Source organism: Bos taurus, chromosome 18 (assembly GCF_002263795.3).
Source record: "Bos taurus isolate L1 Dominette 01449 registration number 42190680 breed Hereford chromosome 18, ARS-UCD2.0, whole genome shotgun sequence".
Lineage (NCBI taxonomy): Eukaryota > Metazoa > Chordata > Mammalia > Artiodactyla > Bovidae > Bos > Bos taurus.
The window spans coordinates 12969087-12990999 of record NC_037345.1 but is presented as its reverse complement, the minus strand read 5'-3'; the positions used below and the strand labels follow the sequence as shown (position 1 = coordinate 12990999).

The 21913-nt window shown below is 42.1% G+C and overlaps 1 protein-coding gene across 2 annotated transcripts; it reads right to left on the bottom strand.

The window, feature by feature from the left end:
* Window positions 1-4074: 4074 nt before the first annotated feature.
* Window positions 4075-17633, bottom strand: MAP1LC3B (microtubule associated protein 1 light chain 3 beta). Of its 2 annotated transcripts, NM_001001169.1 has the most exon segments (4): window positions 4075-5689; window positions 6520-6626; window positions 9233-9288; window positions 17312-17384. In NM_001001169.1, coding segments are annotated over 4 exon segments (378 nt in total). In that variant the 5' UTR covers window positions 17352-17384; the 3' UTR covers window positions 4075-5514.
* Window positions 17634-21913: the final 4280 nt, after the last annotated feature.

Genomic DNA, 21913 nt, shown 5'->3' with positions numbered 1-21913 from the left:
CTACAAGACCTGCAGAAGTCTAGTTTTATCAAGGTGGGAAGTACAGTCCACCACGCAGCTCTCAATTTTACCCCATGCAATGAGAGCTTTTGTTGTGAAAGTTAGGGACTTAAAGCTTCATGGCTAAAGGGAATTTTGTGCTTCAATAATACTGTTTTAAATGCTACAGCCTTCAATGTTAAAATACTGATTGGTAAGGCCTTGCCCAGGGATTTTCCAGTTGAATATTTAAAAGAGAAAATAATAATACACAGACCATTCTTAAAATGGACAATCAGCCTCATGCAAAATTGGTGTAAATCAAGAGTACCCTAGAATTTGAGGCATTGTGTTGTAAGGCTTCAAAATTTTCAGATCAGTTTCCTGGCTTCTTGGAAACTAAGGCAGAAAGTTGTTACTTTTTTTAATGAAAGGCTTTTAGTAGAGTTTTTTAGAGTTTTATTTTAGTAGTTTTGTTTCTATGCAATGCAGAATTGACAGACCTCTGTATTCTCTCTCCTTGGCACAGTGTTACCTACAGTTTTGAAGTAATGATGATGCTTACAACAGCTTTTTGGGGGAATGTTACATTGATCTCTTAAATTATAAACACTACAAAATGTCAAAATTGTGAGAACTGACACAACTTTGCCTTAAAGAGTACTAGACTGGAACTTGTCATATTATGTTTAAGGAAGACTTGGAGTGTTCATTGATGTTTACGATTTTAATATTTCTGAAGGCCGTTACAGTGGCCTGGATATGTGCTGAAAGCCAAACTTTTAAAATTTTTTGGTTTTTTTTTAAACAAAGAACTATTTTAAATAAATCCTATTTCAACACAGTGAAATTGTTGAAAACTGTCTCATAACAAAAGAGAAAAATCATATTTAGGGTTTTTTTTTTTGTTTTAGTCGTCAGTATCGGGGAATGAAAGTGTCTGTTGTTACCCTTATAACTGTTTTGATAAATATTAGAGGTTAGCGTCAAATACAACAAAAAATCAGAACAAACTTCAACTTAAAGTATGACATTCAAATTGAGAGAAATAGGTTCAGACATTGTGTGGCTGTGTTCCAGTTATGAGAAGTCTCAGAGAAACTTCTAGTTGTCTTTGAAAATGCGTGTGGCCACTCAGAGTTGCTAACGGTAAAACATGAACACGGGACACACAGGCACAAAGCATTCAGCGGCCGCCCCGTGAGACCTCTTCTCGAGTGAGCGGGTCCCATACTTGGGAATATTTGCTAGCAGTATCGTCTCTGATGAAATTTCTCTCCAGAAGCAACCACAGTCAGTGAGCCTAAAGAGCATTTGGCATTGCCTCAGAGGATGTCCTCATCAGCTAGAAACAGATCAGGCTGGCCCTTTGAATCAGTCACTGAAGTTGTGGGCTCAGTTTCTAAATGCTGTGGCCCCAGCCACTGTGCTCTGTGTGGTCTGTCATATCTTAAAGTTTCTATCCCCAAGAATGGGGAAAGTGGAATGTACAGATTGAAGTAGATACGTTGGGATAAAACACTAATTTTTTTTGTTTTGTTTTTTAAAGCAGAACACTCGATTTTCTACCTTATTTTCTAATTTTTATTTTATGATATTGAAAATTGGAAAGTGTATAAATGTTGAAAACTTCTAATTGCTAAAGAGCACTGAGAAAATGGGAGCTAGCACTTAGAATAATAAAGACAAAACTATTTTCTTGAAAGCAGGTATGTGATTGGATGTTTTTAAAAAAAAAAACCAGCATCATTTATAATCTCCAAAAGATTACACGAGTTCAGCTTGTTAATATAGTAGTCAGTAGGTTCAGTATTTTAATTTACCAATTTAGAATTCTAGGTCCTTTATCGCAAGAAGTCCCACAGTTAGTTTATACTGCATGCTGTGTGGAGGTGCAGAGCGGGTAGTAACTTTGCCTACCGTTACACGGCTGTCACGCGTTCCCGTCTGAGCACAGGCTGACCGAGGCTTGCATCTGTCCACTCACTCGTGTTGCTAGTGAGCACTTTCCTGAGCGGGACTTGGGTCGCACCCTCCTCGCTCCGTCACTGTCACTCTTCCTGCTTCTGTGGTGGCTTACTAGATGCCTTGCTAGTTTTACACGCTGATAACTGATGGCGTTACATGTCCAAGAGTCTTAAAGGTTGTAAGGGAAACCGTGACCCTGCTCAGCTCGACCACCCGTCCAGTGGATGGGCCCGTGGACCCTGAGTGAGGTGGCCGTCCTTTCCAAAGTGCAGATGACTCCCAAAGAATGAGGCAGGTGACATTTACATCCATGGGTTCTGAAGAGGCTCAATTAAAAGTCCTGAGGTTCTGAATCAAAGTGAGTATCTTTAATCAACACTTGCAAACTACGTACTGTGCTGGTTGAGGCCAAAGGTCAATGTTACTACACTGTTACTGGAGGGAGGGGCGCGCCGGCCAGTCCATCCCGGTGCTGTGAGGAGCCCCTCATGCGTAAAGTTCTTAGATGCACAAAGACAGGCTTTGGTACTGAAACTGAAGACCTCGTGTACTCAAGAATCTTCACAGCTTCTATTGGACATATTTCTTTTTAGGAATGAAGGAAAATTCTCCCATTTTTGAGCCATTCTTTTATGTCAATTCTACAAAATTGCATGTAACTTTATAAATATTTTTAAAAGATATAGTTTTGTAAATATTTAATATTCTGCTAATTTGATTTTGAATTGTAAATGTCAAGTATTCTGTTTTTGGGGTTTTTATGTTTTATTATACTTTGTTAAAAAGGAAAAATTGTACATTTTTAGAATGTTTTTATGAGTAAATTTAATGTACTGAAAATAAAAATTAAAAAAAAAAAGGTTCTTTTTATTAGGTCTTTGTCTCATATAATACAAGGCACATATCCTTTCCAATGGTGGCTCTTGATCTCCAAGTTAGGGAGTCTGTTCCTTCTGCCGCCTTCTCAGTGTTACAAAAGGAATACCTGGTCTTAAATCCACTTTCTGTCTAGTTTCCTGGGTTTTTAAAAAATGTTCTATGTATGAATAGAAATGTGAATTGATTTGGGATTGGTTTTAAGGTCTTCCAGCTCCCAGTTCCATAATCAGGGTCAGCATTACTAGACCAAGTGTCCTTCGGACATTTCCAAACTCGTAGTGAGTGTGCCCTGGTGTCTGTGGCCATGTCCTCCCTGGACTCGGGATGGTGGCAGGCTAACAAGCATGTGTTTGCCCTGGTCTGCGGTGCTACCCTGAGCAGTGCAGGCCACAGAGAGAGAATTCAGGGACTTTCTCCCTAGCAGGAATCTCCAGTTTGGCTTGGTCTTCTCAGACTTCTGGATACCCGGAGAAAAACATATGCACATGCACGGTTCCAGGACTGGTCAGGGCTCCTGTCAGGTAAGTAGCATCAGGAGACACAGCTGGCCACTCCTGGGACCTGTTAGGTTGCAGCCCCCCAGATAGGGAAGGCCTCCCTTTCTGGTCACGCGCGGGGACTCCTAGGATGGGGATCACGTGCACACCTGCTGTTTACTGTGTACAGCCCCCGACCCAGCCACGTCAGGCACCACGGACCACCTTGTAATGCCTTCCAGACCACACCCCACACACAGTCAATACTTCTTGTGTTGTACTTTAGTTCATTTAGAGCAGGTTTTCAAGTGCTTATTCCCACAAAACACCTACCTCTGACACCCCCCACACACACTTTGTGAGACATCTGTAATTTTAAGATAATTGAGTTTTTTGAAGGCAGGACACTTTGACCAACGTGAGCAAGGTGGAGCAAGGTCTCTTGCTCATAAGGCAGGGACCTTTAGAGGTGGGTGTCCCTCCACCCACAGTGAGACCAGCCTCAACACTCCTCACTTGGGAGGGTATTATCCCCGTGGCTTTGGATAGTACAGACTGCAAGTCTCAAATACTAAGCCATTAACTTGAACTTTGATGATAGTTTTTAGTTGTGCCTTTATTCACCTTAGTTCATTAAAAATGTTTTAAAGATCCTATAAATAGAGTGACCACCCATTAATGTGGGATATAAGTTAAGTCAGCCCTCTCAGCACGGTATTTTTGTCTTTAAAAAGCAGAGTTTCTTATAGGAATATTATTGATCACACAGTAGTTACAAGAATGTCAGATATAATGATGTATACAATCTAAACAAGACAGGCTAATTAAGAATGTACATAATGTAAAAATATACATATTAAAAGTTACATGTGGACAGATGCATGCAGCAGGAAGAGCAGATTGGGGCTGAGCGCCCGTATGCAGTAATATTGCTTTTTCTTCCTCAATTACAGTAAATAACTGCCACTAACAGATACAGGTTTTCCACACACATCTAGATACACAAGAGTGAACGGTGGCCTGCTGCGTGTACAGTCTCAAGTGGGTCTGATCCTTCTGTGGCAGCTCTCACAAAAAATGGTACATAGTGAACCCCATGCAGGTAGTAGGAAGCACTCGTTATTTACTCTAGTTGGACTTCAAAAATGTTTAACGTCTGACATCAGTATCTGTGAAGAACGTTTCCTTTTGCTATTTTCAAAATTGACATGCACATGGAGCGGGAGTACTTTGATGACTGCCTGACCTAACAGTGATAACTGAAATACTCTTAAAAATGTTTTAATAACATATTTTAGTCACACACAACATAAAACATGGATCATCTACAGCTACAAGCCAAAAGGCAGAAGAAGTATCTGAATCTCAATGCTTTTAGTTTCAGTATCCTGCAGCTTTCTACCTTTGTCCCAAAGAATGAAACCCATGTAACTGCTTGTTTATTTACCAAAGCAGGCACCATTCTGAGCTCTTAAGAGAATATTCAAAACAAAAAATGTCTTTCTCTAGGCCTTCTGAGAAACTTGACCAAAATTATAAATTATTCAAGGTTCCTATTGAGCAGTGGTGTTTTTCCATGTTACTGTCTAGAGAACAAACCAAATGAGAACTCTGGAACGAGAGTGCTAACTTGAAACACACTTACTAGCAAGTGGGGACCCTGGACAGCAGCACGGTTTCCTTATTTCCTGTACACCCCCATTCACCCTGCTTTTTGCCAACTATTATGGCAAATGCATTGGGGGTAGGTGGCTATACCTGACAACATATACTTAAAGATCCTCTCAAGGAGATTCCTCCAGTTGACTGCAAACCCTTCTATAAAAAGTTGGCAGCTTCTGTGAACCTAGAGAAGACAATGTCTCTCTGAATGCTCAAAACTGCAAGTTTCTTTTGGGGGAAAAAAACATTAACTTGAAGGTCTATTTTATTGGCAACTTATAATGCAAAGTATTTTATTTTTAAACATTAAATTTAAAAACAAGATAGCCTAGGTGAAATAATAAAGTTTCCCAAAGCTGAATGTGCTCATCTGGAGCTCAGTTTTTCTGTTTGAAGTACAAAAAAACAACTTCCTAAAACTCCTAGGCAGGAAACTACTGTTTTGATGATCGGTGATTAGATGAACTGATCAACCTCAGTTGGTAATATCCCTTTTTTATTCCTTGGTAAGGGTTTAAAAAATTCTGTAACACGCATTTTTCTTTTAGTCTTACACAGATAATTTCATTCCAAAAGTCTCCTGAGAGGCGTATACCATATACAGGAATCCATCTTCATCCTTCTCGCTTTCATACACTTCACAAATCGGAGTGGACACACTCACCATGCTATGTCCATTCACTAACAGGAAGAAGGCTTGATTAGCATTGAGCTGTAAGCGCCTTCTGTTGAAAGAAAACATGTGAAGAAATATTGATACATCAGTACACAGGGAGAATGTACAAAACATCGCCCACATTGGATCAGTATAAAAGTATAAAGTGAAGTGAAAGTGAAGTTGCCCAGTCGTGTCCGACTCTTTGCGATCCCATGGACTGTAGCCAACCAGGCTCCTCCATCCATGGAATTTTCTAGGCAAGAGTACTGGTTACCATTTCCTTCTCCAGGGGATCTTCCTAACCCAGGGATCGAACCCAGGTCTCCCACATTGTGGGCAGACGCTTTACTGTCTGAGCCACCAGGGAATCCCATAGAAGTATAAAGATTTTGCTAATGTTGCTTCTGGCAAAATGCAATATGACTTAACTGATGATTTGAATTTCTTCTTACAAAGCACAAAATGTTTTCTATGACTATATGCATGATAAGTATTAACGATAACCCTTGAGAGATCATTCTTACTACACTCCTTAGGCCAGTTTTAAACTAGTATGCTGGACTTTCCTGGTGGCTCAGTGGATAAAAATCTGTTAATGCAGGGGACACAGGTTCAATCCCTGGTCTTGGAAGATTCCACATGCTTTGTGATAGCAACTAATTAAGCCCATGCACCAAACTGCTGAGCCCGCATGGTATCTACATAGATGTCAGGATGAAGAATCAGAAAACACTTGAGATGCAGCAGGTAAGAAATCTGAAGACTCAGAAATGGAACGCCTTATAGTGTTACTAAGTTGCACATATTTTTATCAGAACTAGATGGCAGATTTATCTGTAAGCCTGTTAAAGAATGAGAAGTTACCCAAAGAAATAAGTTTAAAAGATGATTAAATACCTTATTATCTTGATGAGCTCACTCATGTTGACATGATCAGGCACCAGAAACTTTGTTTTATCCAGGACAGGAAGCTGTTTCTCACCTTTGTATCGTTCTATTATTACCTAGAAAAGAAGCCACAAAAGTGGTTTTTAAAATAGCCATTAACAATGAAAAGTAGTTAAAATACTTCCTTTGTTGTAACTGGCACATGCCAAAACAGGGTTTACAACAGCACACTTGTTCCTTATGAAATACAGTGCACGAGACAACACGGCTGCCTTCAGAGAAGGGCAGGGGTGCCACCAGGGGGGAAAGTGCTGTGCCTTCTGTTATTTGCAACTATGAAAATACACTACAGAAGAAGAGACCCCAAGCCCTAAAAGAACAGAGATGCTGAGTGCCAGCTTTAATGATCTCAATCTACACCAATTCCACTACCTGTGACATGACGAGAGTTTTAATAAAACTTTAAGATCTTAAGTATGGTAATAGACTCAAATGCTAAGTAAATATCTGACAAGTAGAGATCACGATTAGCTGGTCTGGAGACAATTTTTTATTTTTGTTTTTGTTTTTTTTTTTGCAGACTTCTCAGAGATTCTGTCACTTTGATAAAATATCTTTGCTTTTTTAACAAATGAGTTTTAAAAGAATCTTGAACCACGCAGTGATCAAAAATAGTTCCACATTACGACTTAAATCCATTAGCTTCTTGCCATACTTCCTTCCTGTAAAGGAAAAAAGTTGTTTTTTAGTGGTAAGCCACATTATATAAGCTATGACTGCAGACTAGTGACTGCCCATGAGCCTTAGTATTACCTATTTACTGAGCACCATGGATAGCCTTCCCCATGTAGAGCGATTCTTTAGCCTGCTGTTATAACAACAAGAAGTTGTAAGGCTGCTGCTAAGTCGCTTCAGTCATATCCAACTCTCTGCGACCCCTGAGACGGCAGCCCACCAGGCTCCCCCATCCTTGGGATTCTCCAGGCAAGAACACTGGAGTGGGTTGCCATTTCCTTCTCCAAGTTGTAAGGCAGGAATGGGGAATCTTTAGGAGAGTTTAAATGCTTATATATATACTGTTCCACTGTATGGGGCCTACATGAGGTTCTGTAAGGCAAGCCAAGCTGTCGTCACCTTCCCTGGCAAGATCAATAGCTTTCTGTATCTACGAGGTATGTTCAAAACATGGTATCTGCAAGTAAGAATATGACTTCTGCAAAAACCCTGAAACTACTAGCAAAAAGATGACCGAAAATGTATGCAAACATTCATATTTCAAAAGGAGGTTATGGAACAATACTAGTGGACTGTTGGGCTGGTTATTTTGATTCCAATGACTGCCAAGTACCTGCTAGCAAATAGACACAGCAGGTACTCAAAAGTGAAGAAAAACCTTAAAATTAGGGAAATTACCCAGAAACCTCATGCCCAGGTCATATGTAGGCCTAAGCGTGAAGACAGACTGAAATTTCCAACCAGTCTAAGAAACACAGCAAACATATGTTTAAGTACAGGATCCTCCAGTCCTGCCCTGCTGAGCAGACCCTTCCTATCATCTCTTCTGTCTACTTCACAACCCTAATCCCAGATCTTCCCATCTTCTCTTCCCTCACTTTGGTATGAAATGATCAACCAGAAAGCCAACTATGGAAGCTTCTGCAGAAGTTAGCAGTGGATACAGTCTGTAAGAGGTGACAATCATGTCCCCAGAATTATGCACATTTTCCCAGCCACGTGGGATCGGATTCTCTTCCCATTTTACAGATGAAGATACAGCAGCTCCTCTCAGAATTTTAGTAATTAGCCCAAGATCACTTAGTAACCCTGAACCTAGGGCCACAATTCAGCCTCTGTCTGAAGCCACAAGCTCCTTGACCATTTCTCCCTAGACCTAGTGTCACAACAGGAACTATTTAAGGTCCACCACCAAAGGACCCAGGGCACAGCACATGTGGGCCCTTACACTAGGAGCAGCATCTTTTCCCCCATCTCCTGCAAAGAAACCGAACATAAGAAGTCTTCTTTCTCTGGGGCCAAGTCAGGCAGCCTCGACTGTCCAGTCACAGTTAAGTCTTGCTGCTGCTGCTGCTGGTAAGTCGCTTTAGTCGTGTCCGACTCTGTGCGACCCCAGAGACGGCAGCCCAACAGGCTTCCCCGTCCCTGGGATTCTCCAGGCAAGAACACTGGAGTAGGTTGCCATTTCCTTCTCCAATGCATGAAAGTGAAAAGTGAAAGTGAAGTCGCTCAGTCATGTCCGACTCTTATCGACCCCATGGACTGCAGTCCACCAGGCTCCTCCATCCATGGGGTTTCCAGGCAAGAGTACTGGAGTGGGGTGCCATTGCCTTCTCCAGTTAAGTCTTGAGAGATACTGATTCTCCCACAGTTGTAGTCTCTGCTTCCTTCAGAAGAGGGTGGACACCACCCTTCTTTGATAAAGTATCAACAGATCTAGCCCCCTTATCCCTTCTCTACCAAGTAAAATTTACATGGCTTGTGAAGTGTGTAACATTAAGGCAGCAGACTCAGACTTGGGGGCAGGAAACAGTGATCAGATTACACTGCAGATGAAGACGCCTCCATTCCAGGTCACTAAACAAACACACTGGTTGCATGGTTGTAGATTCCTGCAGAAGCCATCAGGCAGTCACATGGAGAAGCACTACTGAAGCAGTGCTCCCTTCTGTGTACATTAACAATAACTGAAACAGAGATGACCTACCGGGATTTTGGTAGGATGCTGCTCTCGGATAAGTCGGACATCTTCTACTCTTTGTTCTGTAAAGAAAGGAAGAAACATCGGCATTATTAAGGGCCAAAAATCCAACTTATTTTCTGCACTGGTAGACTTCCATATCTGACCCCACCTATCCTTAGCTGTGGCAGAGCAAAGCAGTTAAAACATCTTCCCTAGAACTGAGAGAAACCAAACACTAACACCTCATATCTCGCAAAGGTTAGTATGCAAGGTTAACATACAGACACTGGTTGCATTTCTCTACATTAACAATGAAATATCAGAAAAGTAATGTAATATATATATATATATATATATATATATATATATATATATGTATGTATATGTATATCTTTTAAAGCTGCATCAAAAACAAAATGAGACTTGGGAATAAACCTGACCAAAGAGGTGAATCACTTATACATTGAGAGCTATAAAACATTAATAAAATTAATGTTGATTCAAAGAAATGGAAATATATCCCATGCTCTTGGAGTGGAAGAATATTGTTAAAGTAGCCACACTACACAAAGCAATCTACAGATTTAATGTAATCCCTATCAAGTTACCCTTGCACAGAACTAGACCAAATAATCCTAAAAGCTATATAGAACCACAGAAGACCCAGAATTGCCAAAGCAATCCTGAAGAAAAAGAACAAAGCAAGAGGAGTAACTTTCCAGACTTCAAACAATACTACAAAGCTATGGTAATCAAAACTGTGTTAGTCGCACAAAAACAGACATATGGATCAGTGGAACAGAACAGAGCACCCAGAAATAAATCCACACACCTACAGTCAATTAATCTTTGACAAAGAAGGCAAGAACATACAATGGAAAAATGTCTCTTCAGCAAGTGGTACTGGAAAATCTGGACAGCTACATGTAAATCAGTGTTAGAACACACTCTTACTATTCACAAAAATAAACTCTAAATGGTTTAAAGACCTAAATGTAAGAGGACACCATAAAAATCTTAGAAGACAGTACAGGTAAAACATTCCCTGACATAAATCTTCACAGTGTTTTCTTAGTCTCCCAAGGCAATAGAAATAAAAGCAAAATAAACAAACAGGACCTAATCAAACTTACAAGCTTTTGCACAGCAAAGGAAACATTTAAAGGAACAAAAAGATGACCTACAGAGGGGGAGAAAAATATCTGCAAATGATGCAGCTGACAAGGGCTTAATTTCCAAAATATACAAACAGTTCATACAACTCAACAACAAAACAAACAATCCAATTAAAAAATAACCAGAAGACCTAAATAGACATTTCTACAAAGACATCCAACAGGCACACAAAAAGATGCTCAACATAACTAATAATTATCATGTATCAAAACTACAGTGAGTTGTTTATCATCTACACTGATCAGAATGGCCATCATTAAAAAACCTACAAATAAATACTGGAGAGGGTGTGGAGAAAAGGGAACCCCACTACTGTTGGTGGGAATGTAAGCTGGTGTAGCCACTATGGAAAACAGTAAGGAGTGCCTCAAAAAACAAAAAGCAGAACTACCATATGACCCTGCAATCCCACTCCTGAGCATATATATATCTAAAGAATATATATCTAAAGAAAACTAACTTGAAAAGATACATGCACCCCAATGTCCACAGCAGCACTATTCATGACAGACCAGACAAAAAAGCAACCGAAGTGTCTATCAACAGAGGAATGGATAAAGATGTGGTATATACATACAATGGAGTATTATTCAGCCAAAAAGAATGAAATAATGCCATCTACAGCCACATGGATAGACCTAGAGATTATCATACTAAGCAAAGTAAGAGAAAGACAAATATATGATATCACTAATATGTGAAACCTAAAATATGACACAAATGAATTTATCTATGAAACAGAAATAGACTCAAATACATAGAGAATGGATTTGTGGTTGCCAAAGGGCAGGGAGGAGGGGGAGTGTTAGATTGGGAGTTTGGTATCAGCAGATGCAAACTATTATATAAAGAATGCATAAACAAGGTCCTATTTTATAGTAAGGGAACTATATTTAATATCCTATAATAAATCATAGTGAAAAATTAAAGATTCGATGAGATCATTGGTACACCCCTTGCAAATATCTGCACATAGTAAATGGTTAATAAATGCTCCATTATTCAATATGAAATAATGTCATTTGCAACAACATGGATGGACCTAGAGATTATCATATTGAGTAAGTCAGAGAAAAACAAGTATCATATGACATCACTTACAGTAGAATCTAAAAAGTGATACAAATGAATTTATTAATACAAACGGTTTGGAGTGCTTCTGGATGGAAGGAGAATGCAATTACCAAACTCCAAGGAGACAGAAACTCCTGTGTTCAGCACTCTTCCTCACCCCATGCATCTCTTCCTCACCCCATGCATCTCTTCCTCACCCCATGCATCTCTTCCTTCAGCTGTTCCCTGGCAGGCTTTCATAGCCTTCATATTAGGTTGGTGCAAAAGTAATTGCAGTTTTGCACTGTTGAACTTCACCATTTGATACTGGAATACATTCTGAAATAAATGTGGTTATGCTATACATCATTTTAATGTGAATTTCTCACTTTATTTTTTTTTGCTGATAGCATTACTTGCTGTTTATTTTTTATCTAGACTATAGAAATGATGTACAAAAAGCAAATCTGAGCAATTTTTTAATGAGTTCAAAACGGGTCATAAAACATCAGAGACAACTTGCAGCATCAACAACACATTTGGCCCAACTTCTTTGATGGTTCAAAGAAGTTTTGCAAAGGAGATGAAAGCCCTGAAGATGAGGATTGTAGTGGCCAGGCATCAGAGGTTGACAATGACCAATTGAGAGGATCACTGATGTTGCAAGAGAAGTTGCCAAAGAACACAATGTCGACCATCCTATGGTCCTTCAGCATTTGAAGCAAACTGTAAAAGTGAAACGCTCAGTAAGTGGGTGCCTTGTGTTGTTTAGTTGCTAAGTCGTGTCTGACTCTTTCTGACCCCATGGACTTTAGCACACCAGGCTTTCCTGTCCTTCCCTTCTGCGGGAGTTTGCTCAAACTCATGTCTGTTGAGTCAGTGATGCCATCCAACCATCTCATCCTGTCATCCCCTTCTCCTGCTGCCCTCAACAGTTCCCAGCATTGGGGTCTTATTTCCAATGAGTCACCTCTTCGAATCATGGCCAAAGTACTGAAGCTTCAGCATCAGTCCTTCCAGTGAATATATTCAGGGTTGATTTCCTTTAGGATGGACTGGTTTGATCTCTTTGCTGTCCAAGGGACTCTCAAGAGTCTTCTCCAGCACCACAGTTCAAAAGCATCAATCCTTCCGTGCTCAGCCATTTTTATGGTCCAACTCTCACATCCACACATGACTACTGGAAAACCATAGGTTTGACTATATGGACCTTTGTGGCAAAGTGATACCTGCTTTTTAATATGCTGTCTAGGTTGATCACAGCTTTTTCTTCCAAGGAGCAAGTGTCTTTTAATTTCATGGCTGCAGTGAGCATCCACAGTGATTTTGGAGCCCAGGAAAATAAAATCTGTCACTGTTTCCACTTTTCCCCCATTTATCTGCCATGAAATGATGGAACTGGATGCTATGATCTTAGTTTTTTGAATGCTGAGTTAGCAGACTGAAAATAAAAAAGAAAATCATCATTCTAAAGTGTTGTCTTCTCTTATTCTATACAAAAACAAAGAAGCATTTCTCTATTGCATTGTGACGTGTGACAAAAAGTGGATTTTATATGACAACCAGTGACTGACTACCAGCTCAGTGGCTGGACCGAGAAGAAGCTCCAAGTGTAAGTGTTAGTTGCTCAGTCGTGCCCAACTCTTTGAAACCCCATGGACTGGATCTGAGGCTATCGCCAGGTAGTGTCACAACTGAGTTAAACAGGACAATGAGCTGAATTGCTTGTTGTGTGGAAAAACACTTATGTCTGGTGTCAGAAGTGAGTCATACACACACACAAAAAAGTGAGCCACAGTGTTCAGGACAGTACTGTCAAGTAGAAGAAACACAAAGGCAGAGTTTTTCTTTACATCATCCTTTGAACTCCTCTCTATTTCTGGGGTGTCACTGATACTGCATCACTTCTCTCAGCTCTGTCCTTATATCTGTTCTATCCCAGAAAAGATGCTGAACCACCTATACTCCACTACCAGCCCTCTTCATAACAAAAATCTTTATCTTGTCAGAGCAGATTTCACAAGCAAAGGGAAATCATAATTTACTTAAATCACTGCAGCCAATAAATAATAAGTTTAACATACCCTGAGATGTTTCACATTTAAAAGCTTATCCAAATAAATTTAAGGTAAAAGGAATCACATGGCATCACCAACTCGATGGACATGAGTTTGAACAAGCTTCGAGAGTTGGTGATGGACAGGGAAGCCTGGTGTGCTGCAGTTCATGGGTTTGCAAAGAGTCGGACACGACTGAACTGAACTAAAAAGGAATCACTCAAGCTTAAGGATGAAAGATTTTTTATATAAGGAGAACAGGTTTATTATGGTTAAGTGGGGAAGGGAAAAGCAAAATGGACTCTAAATGTTGGGCTTCAAACCATAGTGTCAAAGCTTTATCTTGATTCATCCCCCAAAGTGAAAGTGAAGTCGCTCAGTCGTGTCCGACTCTTAGCGACCCCATGGACTGCAGCCCACCAGGCGCCTCCATCCATGGGGTTCCCAGGCAAGAGTACTGGAGTGGGGTGACATTGCCTTCTCCAGTTAAGTCTCGAGAGATACTGATTCTCCCACAGTTGTAGTCTCTGCTTCCTTCAGAAGAGGGTGGACACCACCCTTCTTTGATAAAGTATCAACAGATCTAGCCCCCTTATCCCTTCTCTACGTCCGACTTATCCTAGAGCAGCATCCTATCAAAATCCCGGTAGGTCATCTGTTTCAGTTATTGTTAATTTATCCCCAAAATATGGCCCAAAAAGGAAGGCAAAAATGATCATTTTCACTGAGGAAGACAAGTGACTTCCTTAAGATGACAAGAGTAGTACCAAAGTCCTAGAGGAATATCATTAGCGTCCTGGCCAGCTGCAATGAAAATCCAGCGGTAAGCCTTGAGAAATTAAATATAAATATAGTATATGCTGAAACCTCTTTGAGTAGAAGGCTGCTTTCAGAGGCCAGCAGTATATTTAACAAAAGCATTACCAACACCACTGATCAACGGCATAAAAGAACACTTCTTTCACTCAGTTACTTTCTTAGCACTGTTACGATCTGCCCCGGCTTCAGTCACTTCTGTATTCCCCCAGGGCTCAGGCTTGTACAAAGATGAAATGGAAGCATAATAAATATTTCCCCCAATATGCCTAGAAATAAACAATGTAAAATCCCACCCATCCAGGAGTGACATAGCTTAAGCTCAGGGAGTGTTATCTAGGTGTTGGCATAAACTCACTCTTCAGTCTACCTGTTAGAGTAATTGGAGTTATTTATTCTAGACTACTACATCAACTTCTGAGAGAACGCAGACCCATTTTGTTATTGATGGTGAAGCTTAAGATCTAGGTTTAACATTGAATCTCAGCAGATTATGTCTAGGAGACAGATCTGTTATTAAACTAGGGCAACCCAAAAGAAAATGGAGTGAAATTATGACATTTGAGAAAACTGAATCCAAAAATATTTGCTCAAGTATAGCTTTAAAGTTCACAAAATTATTCAAAATATTTGTAAGGACACATCACTGCCTCTTGACTCAGTGCTAGTCCACTTCATGTACTGGCTACCTCCTGGAGGATGGGAAGAATTCCTACCAGAAGGGCTGAAGGACAAGTCCAGACTTTGCCACTAGGTGGACCATGATCTCCACCTCTCAGGGCCCCACCCAGTTTCCTTGGCTACAAAAGGAAGTCCTTGTTTTGGGTGAGCTCTAAGATTCCTCTCAACCCTGGTAGAATATATGTATCAGAGCTATACTCAATTTTTAATTAACCCAAACTCACTCACTTGGGAAGAGTACTTATTGCTCAAGCTAACTGGGGCTGGTCTTAGGTTCTACAAAAAGGGTATCTCCAAAGAACTGATTGACTCATTTACTGTGCTACAAAATAATTTCAGTGCTGATTATCATGATCAACAGCAAGGAAAGGCAGTAGCCATTAAATGATACATTCTTCTGCAAAATGACTATTAAGCCCTTTAAAAAAAAAAAAAGGAGAGGGTAATACTAATTCTTCTAACAAGGAGAAAATATACCTTTTTTATTGATGTTAGATGGACGTGAGTCTGAGTGAACTCCGAAGTTGGTGATGGACAGGGAGCCCTGGAGTGCTGAGATTCATGGGGTCGCACGACTGAGCGACTGAACTGAACTGAACCTACTGTAGTCATCATTGCACAAGATATGTAAACCAAGTCATCATGCTGGATACCTTAAATTTACACAGTAATGAATGTCATTTCTCAATAAAAGTACATACACACACAAAAACGAATCAAGAGTCAGGAGACAAGGGAGGAAAAAAAAAAGGAGTGGTAGTAAATAAAGGTGAACAAAGAGGAAAGCCCACAAATATAGTACAGGCAACATACACAAATGGAGAAAAACTAAGGCATTCCTGCTGGTTTACCCTCAGGGCCACAGGCACCAGGTGAATTCCTTCTAATTCATTATTTTATTGTCATTTATTTTCACTTTTATTCTCATTATTCCTCACTTTTCCTACTCTACCTACTCTTCTTCAAGGATTTTTCTAGATAACCTAAAAGTACTCTAAGCAAAAAGAAAGTTAACTATTGTATCCAGTCATGAGAAAACGGGCATCTTTCCCATACAAACGTTCCCAGTTAACTTTTAATGCCAGTAAGGAAAGAAGCCAGGTACAATGGCAAATCTGCTTCCAGGGCTGCACAAAAACTAATATTCACGAATATCTTAGTTCACAAAGGTCACTACAGACAAAATTTCTTTAAAAAAAAAAAAAAGGAAAGACACCTCTAAGTCTTGCTAACCAGCCAACTGCTTCAAGAGGCTGAAAGGATATGCTCTTCAGATCACTATGAATTTCATTTTTTGGAGTTTCTCAAGCACAGGAAATAATTATCGATAATGAGATCTACAAAACCATATCCAGGTTCAAATGAACGCTTGCCTCTTTTCCAGACTCCGGGAAACTAGACCAAAGTAAGACAGCAGAGATACTGCTCAAGATCCTGAAGAAGATTAAGACAGGAAGGAACGCTGGTCCCGCCCTACTCCACCTGGCCTGAGATAAACAAACAAGCCCTACACAGGGGATATACAAGGAGGCCACGCTGTTATTGCAGCACTGTCTTGCTTTAAAAGGAGCACCAATCACTTCCTCCCCATCGGTGTTGTGCAGGAGTAAGTATTGTGATGGTGTTACTTTCGGTTTCCACCAAACACCAGCGTGCTAAGTAGGGACTCCAGCCCGAACTGGGAGAGAACGGATTTGCCGCTGGTGTCAAAGAATGCTGTCGCTAGCCAGTGAGAAGAAGAGCCACCCACCCTCGCGCTTGTGCCACAAATAGGACCAAGACGTCGCAGCCATGCGGGGCTGCAGGGGAAGGGGCGGGCGTGAGGACCCCTCTCCGTGGAGGTACTGACGTCTGAAGGGACCATGTGTGACCTAGACGTGCACCCGCGCTGCCACCACCTCTGAGAACCCGGCCCGGCGCCGGGCCAGACTCCCCCACAAGGACTGCACCCCCGCGCCACTAGCGCTCGTCTTGTCGGAGGGCCCGAACACGCCGGGGCTGGAGCGCTGACGGCCCCGAGCTCACAGCCCGCCGGCCGCCCGGGCCGAAAGGTGATTCAGCAGCTCCCAGCCAGCGCGCCCTCGGCCCCTTAGACCCCCAGGCCCGGCGGCCCTCGGCCCGTCAGGCTCCCTGCCTCGACTCCCTCGGCCGCCCGGGCCCGGTCTTCCCGCAGCTCCCGCCTCAGCTCGCCTCGGCCCCTCCGCCAGGTAGCCCTCCGCTCGCCCGCCCTCTCCGGAGCCCCTCGGCTCGGCCGGGCCCCGCTGCCTCGGCCCCGAAGCCCCCGCCGGCCCTCAGACAGCGTCCGGCCCGCGGCACCCACCGAAGGTTCGGCGCTGTTTGAAGGTTTTCTCGGACGGCATGGCGCTGCAGGCTGGGTGGGGGCGGCGAGTTGGAGGCTGCGGGCGGCGGCAGAGGCGGCGACAGCTCCGACGGTGGCGACAGCGACTTCTCTTGTGTCTCCTTAGCCCGCAGCCGCGTCAGGTGACCTGCGCGGCGTCCCGGGAGGCGGGGCCAGGGGCGGGCCGCAGCGGCCGCCATGGCGGGCGTGGCGGAAGCGGGCCGCGCGCAGCGGCCGGGGCGGGGTCGAAGCGCGTGAGTGGCGAGGAGCGAGCCGCACGCATGCGCAACGGGTCAGGCCCGGGCTCGCGGGAGCGAGTTGGCGCGCGGCGACCGGCCACTGGCCGGGGGCGCGCGAGCCCGGAACCTGGCCGTCCCCCTCGGGCACGTGCCCGGCAGACGCGCGCGGTTCTCCTTCCCTGGCAGAGATGCAGGGGCGCGGCCTCGCTCCTGTTCCTGGTGCCAGTTACGGTGGCCAGCGATGTTTCCACAGGAAAATAAAGGCCTGTTGTGCCCCTGCCTTCTCAGAGCTCACAGCTAGAAGCTGCTGGTTCTTTTCCGTCGGCGGCTTTCTGTGTCTTTGTTTCCGTTGGCTTTCCACGTCAAGGACATCTCAGTTTTCTCTTCTAAGGAAACTGTCAACTGGTAACTTCCATCACACATTGTCCCAACTGGGAAAAGAGCCAAAACTGCGTTATTTCAGGTTATGGTCAGTCGAGTCTGGCTTTGGAGAAAGTCCGTGCCCTGGGCTTGACATTCGGCCTTAGGTGACTTCTGGGGTGGAGGGGGCCCTGGGCATCATCTGCAATGGCAGGGCCCTGGCCTGTCCGCACTTGGCAGAGTTCACTACCTTTCACTGATCTCCGCTCTTCTCTCAAATAGGGAGCCTTACCCAAATTCAGTCCTCACAGTCTTTCAGTGACTAACTGGCAGAACTGCCTTGAATACCTAACCATTTTTCTCAGTCCCAGACTCATTTGTACTATATTTTAGAACTCCAGGTGTTTGCTGAGGAGCAGATGGAAGTGACCTGGTAGAATATAAATCTCTATGAAGCGTTTAGTGAGCAAGTCAGTTATTGCCCAGTTCAAACATCTAATAAACAGCTTTGTGAATGAACAGCACTTGATTCTTTGACTGTTTTTGCTTTTTAATATCTTGGACTTTGAAAGTGTTCTCCCCTTTTTTGAGTTGGAAAAAGCCTTTCTTATAATGTCTGATAAAGTATTTGGATTGTGCTAATGAACATTTATTATACAAACATACAGAACCTACTAAAACATAGCTCTCAAAAGGGTTCCAGTGCAGCTGGAATTTCCTTTACAGAGAAGCAAAGTCTGTCGTATAATCACCCCCACTCAGAACAATGCTGTTAGTTGTGGCTCTGCGCTGTATCACTGTTCACAAAAGAACACTGTATTGGGCATATGTCACTTTCCCAGGTTCCCCCCCCGCCCTTTCTGTCACAGTTCTTTACCTTGAAAAATCTCTGATAAGGTACAGTTAATAAAGAGGACTTAGGGACTTTCTTGGTGGTCCAGTGGCTGAGACTCCATGCTCCCAATACTGGAGGCCTGGCTTCTCTTCCTGGCTGAGGAACAAGATCTCACATGCTGCAACTAAGGGTTCAAATGCTGCAAGATCATAACTCAAAGATCCTGCCCGCTACAGCTAAGACCCGGCATAGCCAAATACAATTAGCAAATAAATTTTTTAAAAACAAGACTATATAGAATCCAATTAAAAAATAAAGAGGACTTAAACATTCTATCTGGTTTCCAAAGGAAGGTTTTAAGCTCCATGGGCATTCTTAGTATTTTTGTATTTATTCTGCAAAGATTGGGATGGGGGGAATCCAGTAAGAGTACCCACCTTCTCCCAAACACAAAATGATCAGTTTCGAAGTCTCCATGAGAGTGTGGACGGTGAATTGCTTTCTTTTCTGGGTTTTTACAATATTGAGTATTGACTGGTGAGTGCTTTTTTGGCTTAATTGCTGCCTTGTAAGAAATGGACTTTTTGTTCCCTTGCTGGACAACTGCTCCCAATGCAAGAAGAGTGAAAAAAAAATCGATATCAGGCATATGGAACTGGGGGGAGGGTAAAAAGGGTTTCATATTTTCTAGTCCCTTAGGCATCCATAAAGCTTTACCAGATTACCTCAAGCCTTGGGTTCACTACCCCAGGGATTACCACAAGGGCTATAATAGTGATGGGGCAGGATTACTCTATGATTTTTCAAGTATTGAAGTCCATATTAACAGTGATTGGTATGATCTTATCTTAAATTCCTACTTGAATTTAAAACCTCACAACCCCATAGGTATCTCAGAAAATCATTTAAAGCAGTTGGTGTGTAAAGTTATCTCATGAGCCTGAAAGAGAAGCATATTGAAATAAATTATATTTAAAGTTGACTAATTTGTTATATGCAAACAAATATCAACCAATAAATACTGTAACTTCACGTGAATTTTGAAAACAAAGGTACTTAAATGTGAAAAATTTCATGTGCCCTCAGATTGCAGTTCAATAGACATTCAATGTAAATGATATTCAATGTAAATGATATTCTGAGTGGTCAGTTAATATCACTCATATAGAATCCAATTAAAAAATAAAGAGGAGTTAAACATTCTATCTGGTTTCCAAAGGAAGGTTTTAAGCTAGTTAATATAAGCATAGCAAGATTTATTTTTAAACAAATAGCAAATATGACTCATCTTTTAAATAATCTACATAATGTACAGAAGAACAAATCTGTCTTGTGAATTTATTCAGTGCTTTCTCCAGAAACCTCATGGTACTTTTTAAACTATCACATAATCATTCTAGAAAGCCAAGCAGGGTCAGTTTTAAATAGCTCTCACCCTATTCCTTTTTTCCTAACATGAAATGACCATAATCGTGGGGGATATAAGGTAACTGCTAGAATATGATGTCCCAGCATTAGTGAAGTAATGCTGTAAATCATGCTACCACGCTATTTCTGCGAATCTGTAAATAAGGCATGAAACGTTAACCTGCACTACAGAACATGTTAGGGTTATTTTGCCACACTCAGTATGGAGGGCAAGTCACACTGAGCTTTAAGTTCAGCTCTTCAGGCCTGCCCGGCCTGTCCCGCCTCTTCTCTTTCTGATTGGGAGAGATATCCAACCCTCCTTGTTGTCTGGGCTACTATTGGCTGTTGGTCCAATCAGTCTTGTGTCATCCCTGCTCTTTAGCACAAGTAAACAAACAAGTATTGCTCAAGAGCAGTGTCCTGGCTATTCTCAGAAAGGATTCAGCCAGGAGGGTGTTGCAAGTGACGCCCCATAGCTTGCAGTCTTTCAGAATGTCTTCACCGGGTCCAGGAGAGAGTGTCCAGAGCGAAAGAGGCATGGCGCGCGGGAGAACTTCCTCTCTCCCATGACGCCCTGGCTCTCCTGTACAACTTCAAAAATCAACACCCCGGTGACTGCAGGAAAACGATCTCAAATCACTCCTACAACCTAATACTATCTCTTAAGTGAGCATGTAACATGTTCATGGAACCGGCTGGCCTTTCACAGGCCTTTTTCTTTGTTATAGTCATTTGTTCCTTTAATTGTAAACAAATTCTGAAGGACTGCTCTTTTTCCAGCTTTTGCCCATATATGCTGCTGTTGAGACTCATAAGAGTCTCACACCAAATCTCTTGTTTAGCCTTTGAATATTTTCTATTCTCTCCACTCACCTTGATTATTTCTTCTGAGCAGATGCCATTTTCAAATCTGGATTCTGAGAACCAGCATGGGGAAGTTGACAAGGCTTTCTTAAGTCCAAGAACTACTATTTTCCATGACTTTTGAGGCAATCAGTTGAAAAGTGCCTTGCCCTGTACACTACTAATTTCCTTAGATAGGAGTTCTCAATAACAAAGAGTTCCCTCTTGTAATTCCAAGAGGGAATGTATTGGGAGCATGTAGTCATTTGGTAAAACAAATGATTTTGTGGTACAACTGCTGTGGAAATGGTATGGAAGTTTCTCAAAAGATTAAAAACAGAACTACCATCAGTTCAGTTGCTCAGTCGTGTCTGACTCTTTGTCACTCCATGGACTGCAGCATGCCAGGCTTCCCTGCTCATCATCAATTCCTAAAGCCTGCTCAAATTCATATCCATCAACTTGGTAATGCCATCCAACCATCTCATCCTCTGTCATCCCCTTCTCTTCCTGCCTTACATCTTTCCCAGCGTCAGGGTCTTTTCCAATGAGTCAGTTCTTCACATCAGGTGGCCAAAGTATTGGAACTTCAGCTTCAGCATCAGTCCTTCCAATGAATATTCAGAACTACCATATGACCCAGAAATTCCACTCCTGGATATATATCTGAAAAGACCCCACTAATTAAAAAAGATATCAATACACATACCCCAATGCTCATATCAGCATTATTTACCATTGCTGAGATATAAAAGCAACTGAAGTGTCCACAACATTCATCAACAGATGAATGGGTAAAAATGTGATGTACATATGCACATACAATCAGGCATAAAAATGAACAGAATTTTTGCCATTTCCAGCAACACAGATGGACTTGGAGGACATTATGCTTAG

Coding starts and splice junctions, on each gene's coding strand:
- MAP1LC3B (XM_024977975.2), bottom strand. CDS start 17,529: ATGGCGGCCGCTGCGGCCCGCCCCTGGCCCCGCCTCCCGGGACGCCGC. Junction 9,289..17,311: donor CAAACAGCGCCGAACCTTCG/GTGGGTGCCGCG, acceptor CTTTCTTTACAG/AACAAAGAGTAGAAGATGTC. Junction 7,233..9,232: donor AGCATCCTACCAAAATCCCG/GTAGGTCATCTC, acceptor TTTCCTTTACAG/GAAGGAAGTATGGCAAGAAG.